The following is a 27,793-nucleotide window of genomic DNA, read 5'->3' on the forward strand; positions in this document are numbered from 1 at the left end:
TAAATCCGTGCGAACGGATTTGTAAACTGTGGATTTCAAAACCGTGCCCTCGGATTCACAAAAAAGCACAATAAATGCTAAATTACACATAAAAGCTGTGAAACTCCAAACATTGAACTTACTTGGTGGATGTGGTCACCGCGGCCCATGCAAGGCAGGTCCATTCGCTGAAGGATTTGTAAACTGTGCGAACGAATTGTGAAATGGTTTACAAATCCGTTTGCACAGTTTACAAATCCGTTCGCACGGTTACATGCACTCTTCTGTTCTTCAGTGAATGGACCTGCCTTGCATGGACCACGGTGACCACATCCACCAAGTAAGTTCGATGTTATCTAGATTTAACGGCAGATTTAACGATAGTGAAATGAGTTAAATTGATTTAGCTTTGTGTTTTTGGAGTTTCACAGCTTTTATGTGTAATTTAGCATTTATTGTGCTTTTTTGTGAATCTGAGCGCACGGATTTACACATCCAGTTTTTTTTCTACCATGTGACCCCAGAGGGGCTCCGTATGTTTAAGTTATGTTATGGACAAGTTATGGACGTTGATTTATGTCGGTGCGTTTTACTGGCATTGTTCCGGACCACTGAACTTGTGTAAAAATCATAAGCGAACCTTAAATAAAAAAATTTGAGTGCCCCTGGCATAGATGCAACATTGAAATGTCTGGTGCACAGTGGGTATCCTTTGATACTGGATTCCACGTGATGATCATATGACCCACTGTGTCATTTTGCATTAGTTCATGTAAATTTAATGTTAATTCAAAGTCATCCAGCAGATTGCAGTGTTTTTGTGTGTTGGATCTAAAGAGAGAATGTTCCTAACTTTTAGCCACAGTTGCTTTAAACTTGGATCTAAGCAAGAACGCTGTGTAATGAACTCATTGGTTGTAAAGGATCAGACTGCTACTCTATAACTCCACAATGTCAGTCTATGAAACAGCTTCAAGAACAGTCTAAGCAACAGGACAGACCGGAGCCATGGCTGCTGATGTTCACAAATACTGATTTAATCTACTTAATCCACAACTTTATGAATAACACATGTGCACTCTGTTTAAGGCTGGCCTCAAATAATTAACCCTTATTTTAATTTCTCACTTATTTTATACTGCACATTATTACAAAATGTTATACCTCACATTTAGTTTTGCCTCAGTTAGTTGTACTGATACCTCTGTTGGCTTTCATCTAATCTAATCTTCAAAATCTTCTCCCAAAATTACGTGCATGGTAGATTAATTAATGTTAAAATAATATTATTCCCATTTGAAAAGAGCTCAGAGATCCGCCCTATAACTGTGTAAAAGCGACAGAAGAAGCAACTTTCTTCCAGTTAGGTTAGGTTCCAGTTCAGTTATTTTTCCTGTTGCTTGTGTGACTTTATGTCTATAGTAGTGCATAATCAGCATGCTGGAGCAGTAGAAAAAAAACTCTTTTTTCCCTGGAAACTTTCCTGTCAGACTCAGTGGCTCTGCTCTGAGAAAGAAAAGCATTTAATTCTAGCCAGAAACCCTCTAGCCCTCTGCTGCACTCCTCCTTTATCCACCCCACCCCCACCCCTCTCCCACAGCCCCCACTACCCCCCTCCTCTCTCCCCCCTGTCTCTCCCTCTGTCTCTTGAGCAGCTGCTGCCGGCTGACAGACTGATGATCACCGTGTTTTTTTCCTTCCTTGTTTCAAAGTGTGTCGGAGCAGATGGCCTGGGGAGGCAGAGTAGGGGAATGTGTTGGAGAGGCTGCTGGGGAATGTGCCAAGTGTGTGTGTGTGTGTCTGTGTGTGTGTGTGTGTGTGTGTGTGTGTGTGTGTGTGTGTGTGGTTTCAGTTCGCGTGCCTTCTCACTGCCCTCTGCCCTTCATGGCGCCAGCTCCACTTCCCCCTTCACTCTAAACATCTGGTGTCTGGGACTTCTAGAGCACACACACACACACACACACACACACGCACACACACACACTCACACTCACACTCACACTCACACACACACACAGTAACAGCCCGCCAGCAGGGGAAAAAGCCCTCAGCTAGTTTCCTTCTAAAAGAGCAGCATGACTGTATTAGTGTGAAGTTGGATTTGAGAGTTGTACACACCTAGTCCACCATGTCTTTTAATTTCTACCACACAACTACTACTACTTTACCTTTTTGTCCAAAGACAATCACTTTCCAATATATTTTTTGAAATATCCACATGGATTATTTCCAATGGGATTGTGTTTCATGGGGGCTTTGGGCCATACAACCATGTTAACGTTCAGCTCAAGTCGACAAAAAAAAATGACAGAAACTTTCTTAACTGTATGATGTCCTGCTGTTATTTACACACCCTCTTGCTTCCTACTTAACCTTCTTACTTAACACATTGTAGTGTTGTAATTCTCAGTTGCATTATATTTAATACTCCCCATTGGCTCTATTCTTATTCATAATCTATTTTTCTTTGCTGTATCCTTTTACTATTTGCTGCTGCGATGACTCAATTTCCCCACAGAGATCAATAAAATTTCATCCTGTTATCGTATGATTTGCTGATGTTGGACTTGTTTTCCATTCTGAGCACTGTTACACAGACAGATCCCTAAGACAAACAATATCCCTTGCAAACTGAAGACCAGACTGTCCAAAATGTGAAACATAGTGGGCTTTTATGTCATATACATATCAGATTTACCATAAATACAAGTCGCAGACTGGAAAAAAATATATATATCAGCCTCTTAGTGGTAATTTTTTGTCAGTTCTGATATCTCACACTTGGCATCACAAATTCCAGAAGTGTGTCAACACAGGCAGCAAAGAGGGCAGCGAATCCACTGATGTCAGCAGTTCAAAATAATAAAAATCAATATTATCAGCTATATTCACATTAATACAATCAGCTCTACTAAACAAAAGCAGACAATATCCACTTGAAAGTACAGAATCTAAGAGTGTGTATCTCTCCTTCTGAGATAGATTTAATACGCATCTCGGTACGAAATGATTTGATGCACCTAAGATACTTTTTTTTTTCTTTAAACTTATTTTTTATTTGGTTATTTCTCACATCCCCTTTTAAAAATAGTTCAACATAGGTTGACAGTTTCCTTTACAAGGGGTTACAATTTTTGTAGAGTTTTATATATCCGAACAATTCAACATGAAAATATGTATAAAAATAAATCAAAACAAATTGAAATACTAAGATACATTTTAAGCAGCCAACAATTCAATACAATTCGATAAACTCTCTCCAACAGCGAGTCCATAGCGTCTCTTAAGGCTTGGTTATACTTTCGCCCGGGTGCTTTCGCAGATGGCGCGCGCACTTCAACAGAGCATGAAGACATTTATACTTGCCGCATTCTCCCTTGCAGTATTCTCCACAAAGACAGGGGTCGGTAGAGAGAAAATAATTTTTTTTATAAAGCAGGAAGTTTTGAGCCATTTGATGCTCTTTGTAATCTCTCAATGATGGGTTGTACAAATGCTGGTATGAGCATACCAGCTCAGCAAGTCTTCCCTCAAATTCATACATTTTGGACTGAGCAACACTCGCGCGGCTCACAACAAAATCTGGGAGGTGCGCGACCAAGCGAAGCGACCTCGCACGGGTCTGTTGCCAGGTTTGCGATTGCGTAATTTGTGGCATGTGAACCTCGCGACCTAGTGACTGCGTCAGGTATAAACTAAGCTTTAGACTTACCAGGGGCCAGATTCACCAATGTGTTTTTAAGAAATTACATAAGAGGAAATTTTAGGAAGTTCTTAAGAAGGCTCTTAAGTGCAATTCCTCAATATTTTCTTAGTAGTTAGTTTAGTTTAGTAGTAGTTAGTTTCTTTAATTTTCCAACTTAAGAACTTCTCAAAATAGTTAATTAATTAATTAATTCTGGTTAATAAACTTTAGGCTTACTGCCATTGAGGCTAGAAGACAAGGCAAGAAGGCAACCCAAAGTGCTTCCATCTACAAAACAATTGGGTAAAAACCTATTTAGGGCAACTAGAGCAAAGATTTAAACATCGGTTGCTGTTGGTAACTGTAAAATTTGCTAGCTTATTTTCAACAGACATGAGACAGAGGCCTACCTGGCCCTACACCAAATAAAGCTTTACAATAAATGTTCATCTTAATGTTAGGTGTAGGGGAACCTATGAAGACTTTGAACTATAACCTACTTGTCTAAAATGTGTTTAAATATATGATATTAGAGGCTTACCTTTTCACTGTAGGAATTTTAAGACAGCTGAAGGGTTGTCTTAAAGTTAAGAAAAAAATCAAGAACAAATTTGAGAACTTTCATTTCAAGAATACCATTTATATAAATAAACATAAGAAGAAAGTTAAGAAAATATATAAGAAGTGTTTTTGAGAATAGCATTTTTGCTACTTGGATCTACCTTTCACTGCTGCTCAGCAAGTTTTACATATTACCACACTTTTATCACATTTTCCAACTTCATTATAAAACCCAAAATGAGTCTAATCTTGCAATTTATAGGTATTTGGTGTGTTGTATATTTGCTCTCCGTCGGTCGACATCCTTGACAAATCAACAAGCACATTGGGCAGATGAGCATGGTGGTTTGTTCTCTTTGAGCGAGGGGCAGGGGGACACATGAACCCTCACTGAAATAAATTAGGAGCTAAAATAAAAACAAGATACACCTGTCATATCAGGCTTTTCCCATACAGAGAGGCCTGCATCAATTCAGCTGTGATTCCCTCCCAGCTTTGGCTCGAATCAAGTTTCAAACGATGCAGTCGTATCTTAGTCATGAAGCCTGGGGCATTGGATTGAAGCGGTGAATCGTTACACCCCTAACAGAAGCATGTTGGAAAAAACTGGTAGCAGTTATAGTTGCTGGCTAAATTACCCACTTGCCCCAAAATGTGAATCATGGCCCATGGAGTTTGATGCAAAGTGACAGTGTAACATTTTCTGATTATTGTCAGATTATCGTCAAATTGGTGAGGAAGAGTAATGAAATCTGGCTACTGCCTTTATACAGTAATCCGTAGCTTGATCTGCTTGGTTCATCTATCTATCTCCTATCAGCCATATCTGTCTCCATCATGGAGATCCACTGGAGAAGTAGCTGTGTGCAAATAATATATATAAATATATAAGCAGTGTGAAAAAAGGGAGATACCTAAACAAGTACAAATGCTGTACAGCCCCACAGTGCCTAGCTAGGTGTGCAGCATCAACTGTTGCTGTAGTTTAAGTCAGTCATTCCCAAAGACTGGGTTGTGACCCACAGGTGGGTCGCAGGAGATTTTATTTGGGTCCCCAATTAAATTTGCAGAATTTCTTCCATAGTCTTTTATTTAAGATGTATAACTGCAGTACACCTTTGAGCCACATGAGGGAGCTCGTTGGTATTTCTACCACACGGTTTCCACCAGATTCTGCAGCCGGCCACAAGAAATGGATGCTTGGCTAATAAGAAAGAAAGGCCCAGCTAAAGACCAGACTACAGCTAACATTAGCCAAACTACTGCCTGTGAGGGAAGCTAGCATGAGGATGGACGTGAACCGACCCCTGCTACCGGTCACATTCAACCCGCTGATGACAGCACAGATGGAAGGGTCGAGGGATCAGGTGAAGAGCCTCCTACTAAGAAGAGAACATCATATTTATAAAGTTAAAATGTGTATATTGTTTTACTGATGAGAGGAAATAAAAACAATGAGATACCCTGTTAACTCTGCCTAAATGCGTTTATTTGGTCTCATTTATAAAGTATTTAACATGTGTATATGTTTTTAATAACATGTGCATAAAACGAAGTTGTGATTTATCAAACGTATATCTCTTCAAAGTGGCTGGTTTACCTATTCAAGATAATATAAGGTGATGCGGAAATGGCAGTAAAAATGGTCAGGAACGTTCATTTATGCACATTCAATTCGCTCTTCTCACGATTTACAGATAAGGCCTATTGTGAATTGGGTCGCGATGGTTTGTCATTTTTAAAAAATGGGTCCCCAGAAAAAAAGTTTGGGAAACACTGGTTTAAGTTACCACAGTCCTGTAATAACCACACCATTCTTTCAAGAAGAACAGATCCACTATATTATATTGCTTTGCTCCATTAGGTTAGTTGTCTTTCAGTATCATAACATATTACCCTGTTAGCATTATCCAAACTTAATAAATTCCATACCTATTTGCTGGGATTTTTTTCTCACGCATACATTTAAAAAAAAAGTGAGCAAGCATCTGTCAATACAAGGTGAGGAGAGCACTGTTTGGTCTTACCCAGTAGAGGTCTTCACGGGTCTACCCGGACCCTAGGATCCGAGACCCGAGCCGGGACCCGTACGGGTTCGGGTCCACGTTTTATTATGGTCAATCGGGTCCGGGTCGGGTCCCATTCTATTACTGCGGGTTCCGGGTCTTTTTATCATTATGTGTAATACCCGAGAGGATCTGAGAAGACCCGTGATCAGCGCTGATCACGTGACGAGATGAGAAAATGATTAGGCTGACCTAGGATCAGATTACAAGAGCGAAAATAAGGTGAAAAAAACGTTGAGCAGCGCCAGCGAGTTGGAGCGGAGGAAAGGCGCAAAGATGGATACCTTCTTCACTGAGGTGAGCTAAAAGAAAATGAATTTAATTTAATTTAATTTAATAATAATTTAATATAATTTCCTTGTCACTTAGCCTATTGTAGGCTACGTAGCTGCTAGATTCCATTATGGAGTCTCACTGTCATCTACTGGACAAACTGTAGAATGGCACAACTTGGCAAGTCTTTCTGTTATTTTGATCTCCCTTTATTAGGCTACCATATGTTGTATCCGACATGATAAACATTTTTAGCAGTAGAAGTGGCATTTTTAGTAGCAATTTTAATTACCGGGTTTGTCGGGTCGACCCGAGGTCTCGGGTCTCAGGTCTCTCTCCTCTCGGACATGCACCGGGTCGGGTCTGTAATATCTCCGGCAAAAACGGGTCGGTATATATTTAAAAAAATTATCGTGTCCAATCGGATCTTGGAACAAATTTCCCGCGTCCATTAGGGTTCGGGTCGTGAAGACCTCTATTACCCAGCCTCTGTGGGTCAGGTCTAAGCCTTGCTGCCAATTTGGCATGGTGGCTGACATTAGTACTGCAGCTTAAAATTCTCATGCAGCCCAGAAAGCATTTTCCCCATCAACATGATCTCATAAAAAGTCGTGAAATGTGCACAAACTCTGAAACTCTGAAAATTAAATCCCTCCACCACAAATTGGATTCTGTGACTAACACAAATTTGATTCTGTGGCGAGCACAAATTGGACATAGCATTTCCAGCTAAAGGTTGGCTAAATAAGAAAAAACTTTAGCTAAAAAATAGAATTTGACTCACGGTAGAAATTTCCTTCATAAAAGCTAGGAATTGAACCCTAGTTGCCAGCACTGAAGGCAAATGCATACGCCCATCCAAAACCCCAACCACGACACCCTTACTTTCCACTGCGCTACTTCAATGTGAGACTACTTCCTGTTTATAGTCGTGTCTATTTCCAACCCGTTCACATTCCCAACTTGTCCTATGCTGACTTTTTGTCAAATCCTTTGGCGTCACGATAGCGACGCAAAAGGTTCCCTTTCGCGTCTGTATAGGACGCACCGGGTGTTCCATAGACTCCATGGTAAAATCTCTCACGGCAGTATTAGACGCCTACAACTTTCTCTCCTAGACCACCGAACACAGAGTCCAACCTACATTTTCTGGAGGCTGGAGTCTCAAAGGATCTCAGAAACTATGCCTGAAAGAGGCTGGAGCCGGACAGAGGTGAAAATTAAACTTTAATCATTAATCATGAAGGATTTTTTTTTTTAAAAAGGCTGATATTTTTGTGAGACGTCATCTCAGAGGATAGGCAAAGTACGTATATCTGAGCACTGCTTCGGGAACGTGCAGATCTATACGTACAGTGCCAGCTTGCTTTTATCAAAATAGTATTCTGCAAGAGAATTCCACTGGTATTTAATATGTGCAGACAAGAACAGAGCACAGAAAATTGAGGTTTCGGGTTAGGTGTGCTTTATGTGCCTGTTCATGACATCACTTGTATTCCACAGATCTATTTGGCGAACCCAATTAGTCTAACATTACATGCCATTCATAATGTTTGGATTTCGTTTGTAATTTATCTTTGTGTTCTTTTCATTTTTCAAATAAATGGTCCATGTATAAATACATGGACCATACAGTTGCAGTTATGAAAATTATGAAATTAGAAAAATCTTAAAACATTTATTTATTTATTTAGGTATGAAATTATATATAGAAGAAAAGAAATCCATGTGAATCAGAATGCGTGGTAACAGTTTGTGATACTACTCATGAAATAGCCCATCTCCCACTAGGTGGGGGCCCATCTCCTCCTGCCAAATTTACTTAAATTGTAAATTGGTAAATTGCACCTTTTATATGCTGAGCTGACAGTGACAGACTATGTTGTGCAGAAATTTGCGGCCGAGTCGCCCTAACAAATGAGCATTATGCTGCTTCAAGGTGCTGTTGGAAATATCAGAATTAGCTTTGAAACCACCGGGGCTAGTTAGTAGTCTTACTCATGTCTACAAAATTATTTGGCATGGACAACCTAGCCCTAGCCCTAGCTTCAGGTTTTCAGTAGGCCTCGATTTAGTAAGCCTTCCACAATCTTGCCTAAGGCAATCCACAATCTAACCTAGGGCAGCAAAAGGCCAGAGCCGGGCCTGTGGTCACCCAGTTTGGCTAGTGTATGTTTCTAAACAAGGGTAATTGTGGCCACTGCGTAGGGAAGTGAACCAGGTAGACATTTTGCTTTGACAGACTCCTGATAAACTATGACTGTAATGGCATTGTATGAATACTACAATAGCAAAGTGTTCTAAGTGCTTGTACAAGGATACAATAAAAGTAATATTAATAACTAGAAAATGTGCTCAGTAGAGCACAGACCTCCGCCATGTCTGACAACACCCTGCAAGGAAGTTACACGCCTTTTTGTGATATGCCACGCCCACCACCGCGCCCCCTTTTGGCCAACAGGCCCTTTTCACATTGTCATGGTAACAGCTTCTGCACTGAGAAACAGGTGCGTTACAACTTCCTGTTGCCAGCTCTGGCCTTCACTAAATCGCTCCACAACCTGCCCAAAATTTGCCCTTTTCACATCATCATGGTAACAACTAAACCGGTACATTACAACTTCCTGATCATTGCCGTATTGGCAAAATAATATTTGTTGAAGTCACCCCATTAACCAACATATTGTCTTTGCAAAGACAGTATTTTTGTCAAAACCGACCAACATTTTTGGTGAAGTTAGTAAATACGCCTAGCATCAGTGTCAGTCAATGTCACTGAGTGGCCAGATACATCAGGAAAATCAACCCCTCCCCACACAGAAAACGGCTAACAAGGAGGCAATTTCAGGCTTAATAATGGAGTGGTAATGAAATGACCATTCAGTCTGAATATCAGGCTAGAATTCCCCGGCATTTAACCTCTGAGGGAGATTCACACCATGAAGTCATGTGAGTTGTTAAGAGTCACATGAGTGTGAATTGGTGTGAAACTGCCGGGGTGAGGTGTTGAAACCCGACATGCCCCTATGGTGATGCCCTTCCTTCAGGCTGTGAATGGGAGTAAGCTGGCGTGTTATTCTCACACAGCATATAGACTGATAAATGCACTCTCACTTTCCTTTGGACTCTGGATGGAACAGAATTGCACAGTTATTTATTATTTATTATTTATTATAGTTCAAATTCAACTTGAACTTATATTGTGCTTGCTGCCTTGAATTGCCCTTTGAGGGATGGATGGAACAGAATTGCACAGTTATTTATTATTTATTATTTATTATAGTTCAAATTCAACTTGAACTTATATTGTGCTTGCTGCCTTGAATTGCCCTTTGAGGGATGAGGGATATAGTATAAGTATTTCGACTGAGTGAATTGCCAAGGTAAAGAAGTTATGACAGCATTGTATGTAGCGGATAAGTGATGTCGTGTTTGGTCATTCCATTTTCTTTTCAGAAACAGAAATCAAAATATGAAAAACGAATGGTGGTTTGATTTTCATTTCAAAATCCACAAATGAAAAACGGAAAGAGAAGGCATTGTCCGTTTTCCTGGTCAGAAACAGCAGATACTACAACATTTATAAAGGACTTGATTTTCCCATTATCATTTGTAAAACAGAAAATGAAATAGTAAAACAAAAATGAAAAAAGCCCATTTTGGTTCTGTAGCCGCTGTGCATCTTTCAGCACCAGGAGTGACGGAGCGGAAAAATGAAAAAAAAAAAGACAGAGCCCGACCCAACTCCAGCCCGAATTATTTATTTAAAAACCAAGCCCGACCCGGCCAATACCTGACATACAACACTCTCGTGTCTCGGGTCCCGTCGGGTTCGGGTCAGGTTGCAGACCTCTACTACCGGGAGCGGTGAGATTATGGACAGCCTGAAAACAGAGGCAGGGGCTATCACAGAGGCCTGATTTTATCTCAGACCATTTTAATTGATAGCTGAAAAGGTGTTATGACATTTTCGGCAAATAATACAAAAAGAAAGTTGCCTACCCCAGCTTTAAAATGTAATCCATTGTATCAAAAGCAGCAGAGAGATCTAACAAAACTAATGGTGCAATCCTCATTGTCAGAGCTCAGTAAATGGACACTTTAAGTATGGCAGGTTCATTGCTATGATGAGCTCGGAAACCGGATTTTAATTTTTCATAGAGGGAATGATTACTTACGAAATCTGTCAAATTAGTCGAACACTGTAGACAGAAATGGGAGTTTAGAAATTGGTCTATAGTTGCTCGACATCCGGGCCCAATTTGGCTTTTTAAGAAGCGGCTGAAATGTGAGGGTAGTCTCTGTGCTTAAAGAACTGTTAACAAAAGCTAAAATGACAGGGGATAACATCTTTCAAGCGTACAGTGCTGAGACCAGAGAACAGCCCATGATAACCTGAAAGCAGTCTTCGGGTGTAGGAGTAGTGAAAGAGAACAGAGAAAGAGAGACAAAGGAAGAGAGCTAGACTAGAGACTGGACTTGATGTGTGTGTGTGTGTGTGTGTGGACGCTGATGGGTGTTCTGTATGTTTCTGTATGCATGTGTGTGTGGAGACGGGTGTGTGTGTGTGTGTGCATGTTTAGTAGCAGTAGCGGTACTAGTAGTACTAATAGTAGTGTTTCAAGTAGTTGAGGTAGCACTAGAGACAGTTGCAGGTGGGGGTTTTTTTAGTACTTGTAGTAGTATTTACAATTACAATTACAATTTCCCATTTGGCAGACGCTTTTATCCAAAGCGACGTACATATGAGATTTGAATACAACACAAGCAAGGATCTAGTCAGGAGAGAACAACAAGAGTAAGTGCCATAAAGCTAAGTTGTAGTCCGACAGGACACAGGAGCCAAGAGGCAGTGCATAGAGGCAGATAAAGATTATTTTATTTTATTTAAAAAATGTTTTTTATTTAATTACACAGTCCATCAGGTGAGAAGGTGTTCGCTAAAGAGCTGGGTCTTTAGCCTTTTCTTAAAGATTGAGAGGGACTCTGCGGATTGAATGGAGTTTGGTAACTCGTTCCACCACAGAGGAACCACAGAAGAGAAGAGTCTGGATAGAGATTTAGGGCCTTGTTGTGGTGGCAGCACCAGGCGCCGCTCCTTGGCAGAGTGTAGTGAGCAGGAGGGAGCGTAGACCTGAATGAGGGAGTTCAGGTAGGTCGGAGCCGTTTTGGTTGCTGCTTTGTAGGCGAGCATCAAGGACTTGAACTTGATGCGAGCAGCAACTGGGAGCCAGTGGAGGGATATGAACAGCGGAGTGACATGTGCTCTTTTGGGCTGGTTGAAGACCAGAAGCGCCGCCGCGTTCTGGATCATCTGGAGAGGTTTGAGCGTACATGCTGGGAGCCCTGCCTGTAAGGAGTTGCAGTAGTCAAGGCGTGATATTACAAGAGCCTGTACCAGGAGTTGTGCTGCATGTTCAGATAGGTAGGGTCTGATCTTCCTGATGTTGTACAGGGCAAATCGACATGACCGAGCAACAGAAGCCACATGCTCCTTAAAGGTTAGTTGGTCATCAATCATGACACCCAAGTTTCTGGCAGACTTTGCAGGAATGAGCTGAGCTGATTCGAGCTGGATACTGATCTGTTGTTGTACAGAGGGACTGGCTGGAATGACAAGGAGCTCAGTCTTTGATAGGTTAAGCTGAAGGTGGCGTTCCTTCATCCATGCCGAGATATCGGCGAGGCATGCCGATATCCATGCCGAGACTGTGGGGTCGTCTGGCGGGAACGATAGGAAGAGCTGGGTGTCGTCAGCATATGAATGGTATGAGAAGCCATGTGAGCGGATGACTGCACCAAGTGAGGTGGTGTATATTGAAAAGAGAATGGGTCCAAGCCCTGACCCTTGAGGTACCCCCGTGGACAAGCAGAGGGATTTAGACACTTCCCCCCCTCCAAGACACTCTAAAGGATCTTTCTGAGAGGTAGGACTCAAACCAGAAGAGAGCAGATCCTGAGAAGCCAAGCTTCTGTGGAGAGGCGGATTTGGTGGTTAACCGTGTCAAAGGCAGCCGATAGGTCTAGCAACTTTCAGCACTACTCAATTACTCTTTACTTATTACTCATTTAAAAATTAATCACATTACTTATTACATTACGTTCCATTTCGTTGGCAGTAGGGGCGAAGGAGGTCGGAGTTTCACATTGTTGTGTTGCCATATTAGATGCTTTGATAAATTGGATGTTGTGTTTTTTGCTGTGGAAAGCGTTTTGAGAATGATGTTGATTTATGAGACAAGACAGTGTGATGAAAAGCAAGTTGTACAAGTTGTAATTGTGTATGGTGTGTGTGAGTGAGAGGGAGGAAGTTGACAGGGGGGCAAACACAGACGCACACTATGACACACACACACATATATACACACACACACACACACACACTCCCTCTGTCTGTCTCTCACATGCGCACACACATACACACTCATACTTTTTCTCTCTCTCTCACTCTCAAACACACACTCCATTGTCAATACATCCAGTTCTGAGCTGTTGATTATTTGTCCCAATCATTTTCTGATTGGTCAACGGAACACAGCACTGGCTGCTAATTGGTCCCACCACCCTGCTGATCTATTGTTCCTGTCAGACCACTGATGAAGACACACACACACACATACACACACACATACACACACACACACACACACACACACACACACACACACACACACACACACACACTGCAGCTACTCTTTATGTAGAAGCAGACTGAACAGGGACAGTATTGGACCAGTGGATGTGTACCACCATCAACTAGGAGAAATGTGACACATTTTATTTTCAGACGTAACCTTCAGGATTTGGTTGATTGTAATTATTTTACATCCATATATTTTAACATTTTACAAAATACTTTCAGTGATTTTCCTTGGTCTCTGGCCATGAAACATTTCTATGCAATGTACTGTATATATGTAATTAAAAGAGCATGCCAGTGTCATTTGTTTTTTCCCCCTCATCTCATTGAGTTCACCTGTTAAGTAACTTATCGGGTATCAGGTTTAGTATTGGTTGTCTGTTAACATTCCTATTAACTGAAATAAAGTCTCAAAGCACATCTAAAATCCATCTAAGGCACAGACAAGAGGTTTTGACTCTGTGTGCATTGTGATTCTATTATACCAAAACCTTAGCCATCAATAGTCTGGAACATGACTTGAGCATTTGTTTACAAAGGAAGTGGGCTTATCAAATAAGATTAGCTTCTCCTGGCATAAATCATTTAGATGAAAACTGTAAAACTGACCTCAGATCAGCATTACAGGGCAATTTACGGCACACACAAATTCTGTTGGCTGAAAAAATCTCCAGGCAAGTATATGACACACAAGCTATAACATGACGCAATAATAGTCACAATAATAGATGCCTCCCCGTCAATTCAAAGTTCCTTCCATGATGGTGATGTTGTGCTATTGATGCTATATTTTGGGTCACACCTTAAAACGGGCAATTGCAAAAAAGTTTGGTTTCCTAAGTACATTTTGTTGAGGAAAAACTGATAAAAAGTTTTGTGAAAGAGAGCACTGTGTGAGATGGCACTGCTGTTCTCTCAGAAGAAGACCGAGAGATGCATTTTCAGGTGTTTCAGTGTGGTTATTTGCTGTCATCTGAGTTCAAATGGAATTGTTCTCACTTGGCCAAACAAATCAAACTAAATCAAATCAAAGGAGTAAACACTCCAGATTTTCAATAAACGCCCCTTACAGTAATTGAAACTAAATATCTAGCTGCCGCATCAATGGTGTGGTCTGGGACATGAAAACATTAGCATGTGAAATGTGCTTGAAACTAGTTTTAGGCTTGTGCACCTATGTTGTTTATGGGTATATAAGGGCTCATATACTTATAATACTTAATACTAACAGAGTTAAGAAGAGAAGTGTTCATGTATGTTAACACAGCCAGTGCAGCCTTACCTTTCTCTTCTTGCTCCTGCCCTCGGCCTGCAGGGTCCTGGTACACTGCTCCACACACTGAGAGAAGCTCAGACTGCTGTGGTCTGAACTGTAGTCCAGTTCAGCCAACTGAGCTAGTGACAGGATGTAGTTGCAGGCTATACGTAATATAGCCAGCTTAGACAGCTTCTGCCCATAGGAGTAACATGGCACCTAGAAAAAGAGAGATGGAGGGAGAGGGTTGGAGGGAAATGATGCTTTTTCAAATGATAAGAGATAAGATTTTTTGTTTCTCAGTTGCTTTAGGTAAGAGCACAGAGCTTTCATCTTACATATAGCCCCTTCATCACCAATTTCATACACATATAGCGTGTTTGAGTTGTAAGACTGAACCACCAAGGCAGGCACCCTTGCAACCTTAAGCCCCTTTAAAATTAGAGTATTCTCTGATCTTATCAGAGGTTCTAGGATGGAAAATCCTCTCTCTTACTGTCTGATTTGCTGGCAGCAGTGTCTTGCAGCAATGATAGCAGCCATTCTGAATGGACAGACTCTTTATAGCCCCTTTCACACTGGTCAAAAAAAACACTAACACCCGCTAACATCTGGCTTTTGTCTTCAGTGTGAAAGCGTGCAATCGGCATTCATTCCCGGGTCAAATGACTCTGCAGTAGTCACGGGTAATTCTCGGCTCCAGCTCCGATCGGCAGTGATGTAAACATGACACCCGGGTGGACACACTAATTTTCGCTGCGACGCTATGACGCGTGGTGAAGTTCCAGACGTTATTGTTATTTATTAAATTTTTTATATATATATGGCTGTCAGAACTGACGTCCAGTAACTTACCAACTACACCACTCGGCTGCTCCAAACATCAGACCATGTGTGTCCATGAAGAAAACGTGAGTAGCTTGTTCTTCTTAGGGGATTAAGCCCTCACTACCATCGTAATATCACTGCTGCATGGAACGCTGCATAATTCCAACCGTTAATAATAATTCCGTTGCACTCATAAGGTCCGATGACGTCATTCTGCATAATAATTAGCCATGTGCTTCTGTTTGTTTGAGAGGGGAGAAAATTCGGAATAATGGGCCATCGGAACAATGGCATGGCACCGTTCAGTCGGCATTGAGTTTGAAAGAGAGACTGAAGTAAAAGATATTAAAAAAAAGTAACCACCGTAACATTGTCACTGGCCTCCATGCTGCTTTCTACTGTTTGCTAACCCTGTTTTCCAGGCCGCGTTTGTGACGTTGAACGTGACACACCAGAAAAAAAAACATAAAGGCAAACTCGTCTACTGGCAATGTGAAAGGAGTCAATTGCTTATTTTTAGCGGGTTTACCCGTGTTTAAAAAACCTGCATATACACGCTAATTTTGGTGTAAAAAGGGTATATGCCTCCTTTCAGAGGATGTGCTATAATAATTGGAGCTTTAATAGCAGGAACATATCTCAACTCCCCTTCCTACCATCTCCTTTAAAATACGTACCTGTCCTACCTCTCCATTCCCTTGTTCTTCCATGCTCACAGACAACAGCTCACTGATTAGCACACCTTCAACCAGAGAGGACAAACAAATTGGTGAAATCACCTGGTGTAGTCTTTGGTTGGAATGAAAACTTGCATACTCTCAGCACTCCATGGCACACGGTTGCCTATCCCTGGTCTATATTCTCCTTCCAAGATTCAGACCCCCGCCCCCAAGTCATTCACTTAGAGTAGCCTGCCCGAGAAGTTTCTGGCAGACAATTAAACCCTATCAGTTGCCACTTTTCCCCAACTCCAGAGCACACCAAACTAATCGCTGTGCAGAACACCACCACCCATCGCACTTGGAGCTTCCACTCCCATGCTCCACCCAGGACTCCCTTGGGTCAATCTCGGAACCCATCGTCTATCGGTCTGACGACGATTAGACTCTGGGGGCGACGGCCAACATTTCAGGGTTTCTGGTGTAGCCAGCGGACATCGGGGCCAAGCCTTCCTCTTCCGTGCGCCGGTCATTGTTTACAGTAGCAACTTGAGACGCGAGAATGGAGTTGGAGTTGAGAAACAACATCTCATATGCAGATATCTGTTTATAGAGATTAGCCAAAATGTCGTCTGGACTTAAAAAACTTGTGAAACAATCCAGTCGTAGACGTCAACAATGACCGGCACACGGAAGAGAAAGTGTTGGCCCGGATGTCCGCTGGCTACACCGGAAACCCTGAAATATTGGCCGTCGCCCCCAGAGTCTAATCGTCGTCAGACCGATAGACGATGGGTTCCGAGATTGCCCTTGGGTTGTCTCCCATCAAAAATCTCTGACTGGACAGTGGTTAAGCTCTAAAGGGCTTTAAAAAATAATGGTATCAAATTCCAGCGCTCCAACAACAAAGCCAAAATATTCGAAACACTCATGGCTATAAACAAACCAGGAAATCTCCCAGGGGTGATCATGCCAGATAATGCACAGAAGGGCATTATCACACAGCCACATGTCCCACGCAGCAGAGGCCCAGCCCCTGAGAAAAATAATGTTCAATTTCAGACAGGTCATCACACAAATTTCACTGCATGCTTACAGTACTGGCACCAGGATGTCAGCTACAGTAACACTGGAATTATGTGTGCGCTCTCTCCCAGCAAAATTGCCAGGCACCAGGATCCCTGTTCTCTTTCACCTCTGTCCCCTCTCTCAGCTCAACACTCATCCTACTCTCCCCCAACAGTCTCCTCCTTCAACCATAGTCATTGGCACTGGGATGCCAACCTCCTCCAACCCCCCAAATATGCCCTCAGTCTCTAATCTTCTCCATTCCACAGCCCAGCCACCCACCCAGCAAGCAAACACCAACTTCACTCTTGCAACACTGCCCATATCCTTTCTCTCACACCTCTGCACCTGTCCACTCCCATCAATGTTTCAGCTCTAGCCGCCCTCCGTCATCATCCAGATCCAAACTTTGTCCAATTTCTCATCAAAGGATTTTGAGAAGGATTCCACCCAGCATTAACAGTTGAATCCCTTTGCAGTCAGGCTCACCTTTGGCTGCAAAAGCAACCGCAACCTTTTTGACTTCCTTTCCAAAGCACTATGCTGGATCCTCCTAAACAACCACAAAATTCCATCTTCTTCATCTCCTCAATGACTTCTTTGTCGTATTTCCTCCCTCCTCTCCCCTAGCCCATGAACTTGAGCCAATGCCAGTCAAAAAGCTAAACCAAATCAGTCTACTCGTCTCCAACTTCCTCCTTGCACCACAATGCAGCAAAAGGCAACTGCTGTCACTTCTGGGCCATGTCAACTTCACCCTGTGTATCATCTCACAACGCCACTCTTGCTTCTTCATCCACCTCACTCCTGTTTTTGGAAACACTTCCTTGTCAGCTGGAATAGCATCACCTTCTTTTATGACGACCACCATCCAGATGATATCCAGGTCTCTACAGATGCTACGCCTTCTGCTGGATTTAGGTTTTTTTTTACAGAGGTAGATGTTTCTTTGCCAAATAGCCACCTGAGTTTTCCTTGCTCTCCCACGATTCTCTTCATCCCTCTTCTGCACTATAGTCAACATATCCAGTCATCATTGCTGCTCGCTTGTGGAGTCATGAATGGTCGAAGAAATCTCTTTCTCATTTCTCCTTTCAGAAATTCAGAAGCTTGGCTCTGCATTCAAAGGGTAATCCTACCCTGGTTCTACCATTTTGAGCAACAATATTCAACATCTGTTTCAATCCATGAGTTTCAATACGCAATCACCAACAGTCTCGCCCTCAGTACCTTTTCCTCTTACAGTGCAGGATTTTACCAATCCTTTCACCAATGATTCAGCCTCTGTTTCCTGTCTTGTTACTTGTTACTTTGACAAGCATCATCTCTTACGAACACTCCTCATGATCACTCATGACTCCTACCATCAAAGCGTACCTTGACAGAAATAACTTTTTCTCAAAATTACTGTCTGGTTCCCCAACCAACCAATCATCCTCAAATGTCTCTGCTTGTTAGAGGCCTTCAGCATCAAGAGTCCATCACTTCACCCCACTGGCTCTCGCTAACCGCAGATCTTCTTTCCCTTTGTATTAAACCCTTTGTTCTGGATACAGCTTTCCCCAGGTCGATCATACACTTGAAACTATGTTCCTGCTCATCTTCTTCAGTTTTCTACAATGCTCCAAATTGACTACCTCCTCAATCAAATTTGATCCATCTTGACAGCCAAGCATCTCAGACCTGTCTTTCCAATCTTATTATTGTCTAGTTTTTCACCTCAAACGATGCGCAACAACCCAGACAGGCCATCCAATCCCCTGTCTATTTCAAACTCAATTCCTACTTAAGTTCCGTTGAGCCCTTGGCAAATTCTATTTATTTAAAGCAATGTCAGAACGCTGCCCTTGTGGGTCACTGGGGGGGTCACAGAGGCTACCCGGCAACATCCTACACCCAACTCCTTCCTAAAACCACAGCCAACTCCATTATGATGATATCACATTGCAACCAAGACAGTCCATGCTTCATCGATTAACTACCCACCGCATTCTCATTCAGTGTCATAGTTGATGGTGCGGTCCTTTAGCTCATGAATTTGGTGTATTATCGAATTGGGTGCAATCTCGATTTGCATTGCTTGCCTACAAATAAATATTATGTGGCCAAAATAATGAGATTTACATATAATTTACATATGCATGACCATTACAGGCACACAGAGGCTTTATTTTTTGACCAGCGCGATTAGGCAACTTTCCGATTGTAGCAGGGAGACATACTGTAGGCTACCCCTTTAAGTGGTTCACGCCCACTAATTGGCACACACTAGGTGTGTAAGGTTACTCGATTTGACTTTCCCATTTAAATAGGCTGCATGTAGGCAATGGGTTCAGGATTTTCTCTCCCTGGTACTGCAGTTTTGCATTAAAGAAAGGTATGCAGCAACTCAACTAACTTGCAGCTTTAAATTTCCTTTTACTAAGATACCATCTTGCCATCTTTAGGCTTGCTTCTGGTTATACCCCCCCTGGGTCTGGAACATGAGCAATTGAGGTGTGATCAAAAAGTATGTCACTGCTACACAAACTGCTGTGGAAGCTGGGGAGCGCCAAAGCTGCAAACCACTCATAGACCCAGGTGTTGTCGAGACATACTGCAGGATACCTAAAATTTACTGGACAAGACAGCATCTCTGCCATTAATCTACCTGACCTGTTTTAAATGAATTTGTATGTGTGTGTTAACTGTTGTTCTTGTTATGCTGTTATGTTGTCCTTGTATGTAACTTTGTACTGTTGTTCAATGCTGCCCTCTTGGCCAGGTCACTCTTGTAAAAGAGATTTCCTTTTTAATCTCAATGAAATATTACCTGGTTAAATTTATTGGTACATCGACATTTGTGCTATTTTTGAGTGAGATTCCCAAAGTGCCGTTGAAAAAATAAAAAGCTGGAAAAAATGCTACATTCACCCTACATGGACATTCACATGTAGATAGTCATTTGGGTGTGTTGGGTTTTGGTGAGGGGGTTGACCGGTGAGGTGGAAGGCTGAGAGTTTTCTTTGACAGCTTCATAGCATAATATTCTCTACAACAGGTTTTTGTGCTGACATTGTGTGTTATGTTTGTTTCTGTTTGAGAGTGACTGGGTCTAATTAATGAAATGTGAGCAGAAGGAATAAATAAACGTTAGTAGAGGGAAAATTTAACACGTTTGGATATTCATCAATATTTTTTGTAGCTGTAAAGAATGTGTAAACTTGTAAACTCAAAATGTTTCACATTCATTGATGAAACTGGCCGTTAAATAGGCTGTTTTGAACGTATGCCCAGCATAAATAAAACAATATTTTAAATATTTTTGTTTTAAGTAACATTTGTTGTAGATGCAGTCAACCCACAATCTGACGAGGTCTGTTCCCTTGAGCCCGTTAGCCAGTGAGAAGTTTCAGTGCTGGGCATGATGATACTGTGCCCATCTGGAACAATGCCAGAGACCAACACATCCCCAATGATGGCACCAATGTGCTAATCAGTTTGGGAAAGCACACCAACAGTTGTTCCCTGGCCTCCTCCCGTGGCCCACTTTTTAGTGAACAGTTTTAAACCACTTTCTTTTAACTTACTGCACAGTTCTCTGCGAGGATGTAACATAGAGTTTGTGAGATGCCTGACCTGTTTCCTCAGGGCCTCGAAGGCAGCGCTGATGGTGTGGACGCGGGTCCTCTCCCTGGCATTGGCCAGCAACCTCCTGGTCTGCTGGATAGCTTTGACCTCTGGAATACGCCCAGGAAGATCAGCACTCATCCCCGCCCGCTTCCTAGGAGAGTCCTAGGAGCAGATAACAAGGAAGGGTCAGATTATAGAACCAGTCAAAAGACAACTATACAATGATGTCATTAACGTGTTATTCTGTTTCTATGTTGTTCCAGGAAGAAACTACAACAGACTAGGTTTGAACTTGTGATCTCGACAAATTGGTTTCACCATGTGCCATCAAGGTCCAACAGTAGAGGTTTTCCTTCCAACCAAACACTACAGCAGCTGATTTGCCTGATTCACTCCTATCAGTAAAATCAGCTGATATAGCGTTTTGTTGTGATGCAAACTTGTAGACGCTTGGGTCACGAAGGACCATGATTGAAAACCACTGTGTTCCAGGGTTATAAAGCTTGACTCAACCTTAGCACACTGCTAGGAGTAGAAAACAAGGAGGGGTCAAACTGATATAAGCAGAAAACAGTAGTAGGAGTAGAAAACAAGGACAGTTAAACCATATTTTCAATGTCAGGTTCATTGACTCCCATTTGTTGCGAGGGATGCACCAATCAATTGGTGTTGTATAAGTCGTTGTTGCTGTTTTTAATTTCAGAGACAGATATTGTCATTTAATTTCACTGCTTTTTCAACAGTCTGAATATTAAGTAATTAATCATTAGGATTAAGATGAATTCACTATTTTCAACTGTTAAACACTGACATTTCTAATGCTGTCTTATGAATTTTAGCCTATATGACTAGAAACAGTTCCAATGTATTGGACAATATGAAAACCTTTCTCATCAAGCACCCACTAAAATGTAAGAACTTGAGTAAAATTTTTTATTAATTTCAACATGGTTAGACAGCAATGTCATCCAGCCATAAGAATAATCTGTTCAATACAGTGCTGATTCTGCTTGCTGTGCACTTAGAAGAAAGTCTGGGTAAAATGCATCATTTAAGTCGGTGATCAGAGATCAGCTGACCTTTGGTGAATGGACCTGGGTCTCCATAACATGACCATTACACTGGGAGGTCTGGGAGGCTCCAGGGACAGACAGGGCTGCAGCTTGGCCAGACAGAGAGGAGTCCTGGGGGAAGACATGGTGGATGGATGGATGGTTGTGACTGGTGTTGGTTGTTGTCAGAGGGGGGAAAGGGGACCGGAGGCCCAATTTGAGTCTGTTTGACTGGGGCTGGGAGATGGTACACGGCCAGTGGGATGTCTGTGTGTTAGGGAACTGAGAGACAGGTAACTGGGTCAGTTTTGCCGTGATAGAAGGAACATTACTACCAATCCTCATGTCTATAGCACCACTCTGAGTGCTATGTGACGATATAGCCACTTTGCCCTCTGGTAATCCTGGTAGGATCCCGGTAGTACTGGGCATTTCTTCCTGTGGCATCATCAGCTGTCTCTGTACTGAAGCCAACCTGCTGACATTGCATGGTTCTTCATGGGTCACCTCTGCTGAATCTTCATCCACGATGTCCGCTCGGTAGGTTTGCATACCCACAGGGTCTGTGGTGCTGTTGTACAGCCGTTTGGGCTCACGGGACTTCCTCTTGAACTTCTTGGTAATGCCTGGGACAGATATCAGTACCGGGTCTGCTTTGTTGCTGTTAATTGTTTTATTCCAGGAATCGGTCAACAGATGAGGGTTCCTCATTTTTCAACACCGAGTATAAACGAACAAAACTAAACTGAAATAAAGTTAACAGAACTAACAACTACTCTCATCTAAACTGGGCTAAATAAAACGAAAACAAATAATAATACATGTATCAATTGCTTAACTAATTTTTAATTTTTACTCTCTACTCTATTGTCAGATGTACAGCCTGCTGTCTATTCTGTCATTCACTGTGGTCCTTGTACCATGTGTCAGATTATAATATGAAAAAATAAAAAATAAAAACCTGTACATTTTCATCTTACTAGACACAATAAATGTTGCACCCGCCTATATTTATGACAGATATCAATAATAAAAGCTTACATCATATAGATGAGCCAATTTTCATCCATAGCCCTCTTTATTGAATAAATGTATTCAATAACTCAACTAACTTAAACTTTAAAGTTGATTCTATGTCAATCTATGCCTAATTGACAGCTGATGTATCTCAGTTAAGTTTAAGAGGCTAAAGGAAACTGCGGTTTTGCAGTAGCAATGCAGACATGATAATTGCTAATAGCCTATTATAAAAGGTATAGCATCATGAATATCTTGCAAACAGCATTTGCATTGACATTGAGACATTTAGCTCCATCTAGCACAGGCTTATGCTTCAAACACAGAGCTGTCCCAACAAAAGTCTCAATTCCACAAAATTTCATTTACTACAGAAGAGAAATTTCTAGCATCATCATGATAATATAATCTAAGGGCTTCTGTTGCTTACAGTCTCAACCTTTGACTCCAGTATGTCTATATGGTGAGTCTTCACAATTTTACATACAAGCAAAGTATTTATTTTGTTCAATAAAAAAAGTCTCAATCCACCATTAATGACAGATGACAAAACTTTCAGCTCCCTGCTGTAAAACAGAAGCTATTTAACTGCACTGAGTGGAGCTGCAGAGCTTTGTGCATTGCTGTAACTTTACCAGCAGGTTTTCTGTGGCTCCAGTCTGTCTGCATAGCAGCACTCTGAATAATCCACACTGGTACACAAAGCTGTGCAGCATCTGCTATTCTGCACAAGTTGTCCCTGTGGATTGACACCTGCAGAAAGCTCTTGCCTTATTAGTTGTAAAGGTTTCTCTCTGTGGAAGCGGTCCCAGCCTCTGTTCAGACTCTGGATTACAGTCTAGCAGTCTGAGTGTGGCTCCAGGCAGTCTGCATAGCAGCACTGTGAATAACCCACACTGATACACACTGAGCACAGAGCTGCTCCAGTGGAGTTACAGCAGCTGGACAAAATAACGGAAACACCACATGAAAAGAACTTCAACTTTGAAGTAACTAAATCACAATTCCAAAAGTAGCTACACTGACCACTCTTAAGTTGAATACCAATCAGCAGTGTCCAATATTGTATCCAATATTTTTCGTTTTCAAGGCAACAGGAGGCAACTAACAGAGTTACACAGAAGACGAATAGTTGGTGTTTGAATTCCAGATGGATTAGTCACAAAAACAAACACAAAAAAAAATCGATGTGTCAAGGGGAACAGTCAGAAGTGGAAGCTCACCGACAGGGTTAGACCGCAACTGACCCAGTCTCAATAACAACAACACAGTTCAGGGCTTGGGTGACAGCAGTCCAGGGAGGACTGGAGCTGATGTTCCCCTGTTCAAGATGATAATGCCGCCATACACACTGCTGGTTTCATGCACAGCAGGATGAAATCAAACTCTTTCCATGGCCTCACCAAACAGCAGATCTCAACATCATTGAACCTTTACGGCAAGATTTCCTCCTCTTTCATCCCTCAAAGAATCGGAAGCTTTCCTTCTTGAAGAAAGCTCTAATATTCCACTACAGACAGTTCATGACATCAGGACAAGGAGGACTTAAGATGTTCTCAAGGCAAACGGTGGCACTAGGCCTGCTCCTTATTAGATACTTGATATTCAGATTTTGGTAGCCGATTCCGTTATTCCGTCCTACCCTAGTATTCCAATGGACTAACACCTGTAGAAAGTGATGTAATTAAGTCCCAGCCTCGGTTCCAGTCCTCCGTGGCTCCAGCTAATCTGCCTGGTAACACACCGCGCACCGTTTACGTCGGTTACCGTTATTAATAACACAACATAAAGAACGAATAGACAGCTGGTGGCGGGGCAGGCTCGCGCTCCTCTCCGGCTCCGGCTCCGGCTCCGCTGGCGTCTGACTGGCTGGCTAGTGTCGAGCCTCACTGAGTGTCAGCTGGAAATATATATAGCCTATACAGAGCGAGCGAGCGAGAGAGAGAGAGAGAGAGAGAGAGAGAGAGAGAGAGAGAGAGAGAGAGAGAGAGAGAGAGAGAGAGAGAGAGAGAGAGAGAGAGAGAGAGAGAGAGAGAGAGAGAGAGAGAGAGAGAGAGAGAGAGAGAGAGTGAGAGTTAGTTCAGAACAGCCATTGGTGGTGATGGTGAGAGGCCTAGATATTAAAATTAGATTAATGGATTGAAAGGATCTAATCTGTTAATTTGTATGCCTAGTATTACCGTTAGTGTTATGTACTATAGTGCTAGTATTCATATTTGTAAGTATTAGTAGGCTAGTGTTAGAATTATAGTAAGCTATTTTTATTAGTGTTATCAGTGTATGTGTTCTGATGTTAGTAGGCTACTAATATTTTATTTTAATATAGTTAGTATTAATGTTAGTGTTAGTATATCATTTCAGCTGTGAGAAGACAAAACTGGTTAAACAGCGTCATCTCCTGGTGCACATTGGTGTAAACTTAAAGAAAGAATTCTTTCTTTCTTTCTTTCTTTCTTTCTTTCGTTATTGCTCGTTTTTTCTCGTATGAGCTCAAGCCTACACCTGAAATGATTCTTATAGTTGGGATATTTTAATCTAATCTCTCTAATTTCACCATAGACAGTCAAAATGTTCACCTGTCCTTACAATACAACTCAAATTATGACCTGTTTAGAATTAACACTATTGAAATAGGTCTACTAAATATGATGTAAAATAAAATATGGAATTGTTATTGCTGGAAATCCTATTATTATTATTATTATTATTATTATTATTATCATTATCATTATTATCATTATCATTATCATTATCATTATTATTATTATCATTATTATTATTATTATTATTATTATTAATAATAATAATAATAATAATAATAATAATAATAATTCTCTGCTATTTTGGTCCAATAATTTGGCCATACATTGGTAACTGCTTTTCTAATTTGGCACATAGATAGTCCTGGTCACTTGCTACTTGGACACAAAGAATGGTACTGACTGGTCCATAGGGGGCACTATAGTAAGCCCTCAGGACCACTGCTATGCCAAGGGACTGCAGCCAGGGGAGGGGCAACAGCATAGTGTTCCTACCAAGGCCTTTGGTCCTGGTAATGCCCTAGTGTGCTGCTGCGGCCATTGTTCCAGAGCAGTACCAGACAGATTGAAATGTTTGGGCCTAACAGGCTAGCTGGGCAGAAGTTCGAGCCCTTCATTTAAAGCTGCAACAAGCGACCCTGTAGCTAGACCCTGTAACCAATCAACACAGTGAAATAGTCACGAAAATGTAATCTATTGATTCGTGTACATGGACACTATTTTGCCATTTTTTTCATGAAATGAACACGACCTAAAAAACGTGCCTCCACCACGACCTGAATTACGTTCCTCCACCACGAATATGAAAACGTAAGTTTTGGCAAATAAAACAGCTTGTGTTACGGTTATGGTTAGGCAACTAAAACAACTTGGGTAAGGTTAGAGAAATGGTTTGGTCATGGTTAAATAACAAAAACATTCATTAAAAATTTAAATGTGGCTTACAGTTGAAATGTACTTTGAACACGCTGGGAATCAAACCCAAACCCGATCATCGGCATCGAAGGCAAACGTATACGCCCGTCCGCCACCATTTTATTTCAATGTCACACTACTTCCTGAGTCCCGACTGACAGAAAAAAAAAACGTGTTGCAGGCACGAAAGATACTTCCAATTCAAATACATTAGTTTGAAAGTTGTACTGAGTGTCACGAAAAAAATGGAAAAATCGTGTCCATGTACACGAATCAATAGACTATTTCACGAACTGCCGTGAGACCGGGTTGAATCAGTCCTGAAACTAACGTGTGCTATGTGGAGATTTCCGTGAGACGTAATGATATAAACAAATAGCCACACACGCGGACCAGCTGTGTTGTTTTCACCTCTTTCCTAAAGCTTGTTGTCAAAGTCGGCCCGAGTAATGGGAAATCGATGAAGCGAGTGAGTAAATGTTGTCAACTAAACTTACTACCTACCTCTTCACTTATCATTGTAGGACATGTGACCTTCAGTGGGAGAAAAATCTGGCAAAGTGAGACTGGTAACCGGTGATATTTCTGTTTATTTTAGCCATTAGCCTTTATGCACGTTACAAAATGTGTTGCAGTTTCTGTCACCCTCTAGTGGTCAGAAAAAATCGCTTGGTGTAGCTTTAAAGAGTAACTAAATCCCATCTAAATCTGTACTGAACTGGTCATCTGCTATTGGCTGGTCTCTGTGCCCTGTGATGTCACCATCTATAGAGTACAACAGGCCTGCGTTCGGCCCCGACAAAACGTATAGCAAAACGTTTATTTAAACGGAAACGGTGGTGCGTTGAACACCGTGTTGTGTTACTCAAGCGTTGCAACTATGGCAGCTGAGAAGGCCGTTCTTTGCGTTCTTTTCGAAGAATTTTCGTAGCCTAATGAAATCGGTGAAATAGGTGTTTAATACTAGAAAATACGCTCGATGTTACAGTCACTGCCCTTGCCGTCCAGAATAGCAGAGAACATCCCAATGGAGTGAAGGGGTTTGAGGAAACTGTGGTTCCTAATTATAGTGATCCAACATTTGCCTCATTTGCATTTCAGGATGACAAGGCAAACATTTCAAGTGAAGGATAATCCACTTCTTACCTTCAGACTGTGTTACCATCTATATGAGCTAATTATTTTATTATGAGTATTAGGCCTATCATTATTGCTCGTCACTGTTGTAATATGATATTGTAATATTTACCATTATATATTTAGAGTAGAGTGGAGTAGAAAAGTTAATGAAAGTGTCACTCCACAATGGTACATACAATAGCAAAAGATACAAACATGTCTCCTAATTAGTTAAATTGTTGCAGACACCAAGCTGCAGCAGATGCATTGGTAAAGGACTTTTGTTGGATCCATTGTGCGCACTGCCTTTTTAATACGGCGGGGTTTATATACACGTCGCTGCTGATTGGCTAACACCTCTGACACACCCACCAAACGAGAGACAATGTACCTCAAAGCCCGCTTCACACCGTTTCGAGGAAACATGACGTTCAACCCGGAAGCCGTAGCAAAACGGTGCACACCGTTTTCAGATTGAACGTGCCCCCGGTGGTGACATCACCTGGCACAAAGACCAGCCAATA

At 41.7% G+C, this 27,793-nt stretch overlaps 1 protein-coding gene across 1 annotated transcript in view; it reads right to left on the reverse strand.

Annotated features, from left to right (window-relative positions):
* Positions 1-24,546, reverse strand: part of atoh8 (atonal bHLH transcription factor 8) — a 33,693-nt gene extending 9,147 nt beyond the window's left edge. The window contains exons 1-3 of the mRNA XM_071530283.1: positions 21,706-24,546; positions 20,633-20,788; positions 14,487-14,678 (exon numbers count right to left, since the gene is read on the reverse strand). Coding sequence (XP_071386384.1) covers positions 14,487-14,678; positions 20,633-20,788; positions 21,706-22,389 — 1,032 coding nt within the window. The 5' untranslated portion in view covers positions 22,390-24,546. The remainder of the gene's footprint in view (positions 1-14,486; positions 14,679-20,632; positions 20,789-21,705) is intronic.
* Between the last annotated feature and the right edge of the window lie 3,247 nt (positions 24,547-27,793).

This window comes from Centroberyx affinis, unplaced genomic scaffold (assembly GCF_046629955.1).
Source record: "Centroberyx affinis isolate AG114_WGS23_722 - 3 ecotype Tasmania unplaced genomic scaffold, CSIRO-AGI_Caff_v1 ptg001908l_1, whole genome shotgun sequence".
Lineage (NCBI taxonomy): Eukaryota > Metazoa > Chordata > Actinopteri > Beryciformes > Berycidae > Centroberyx > Centroberyx affinis.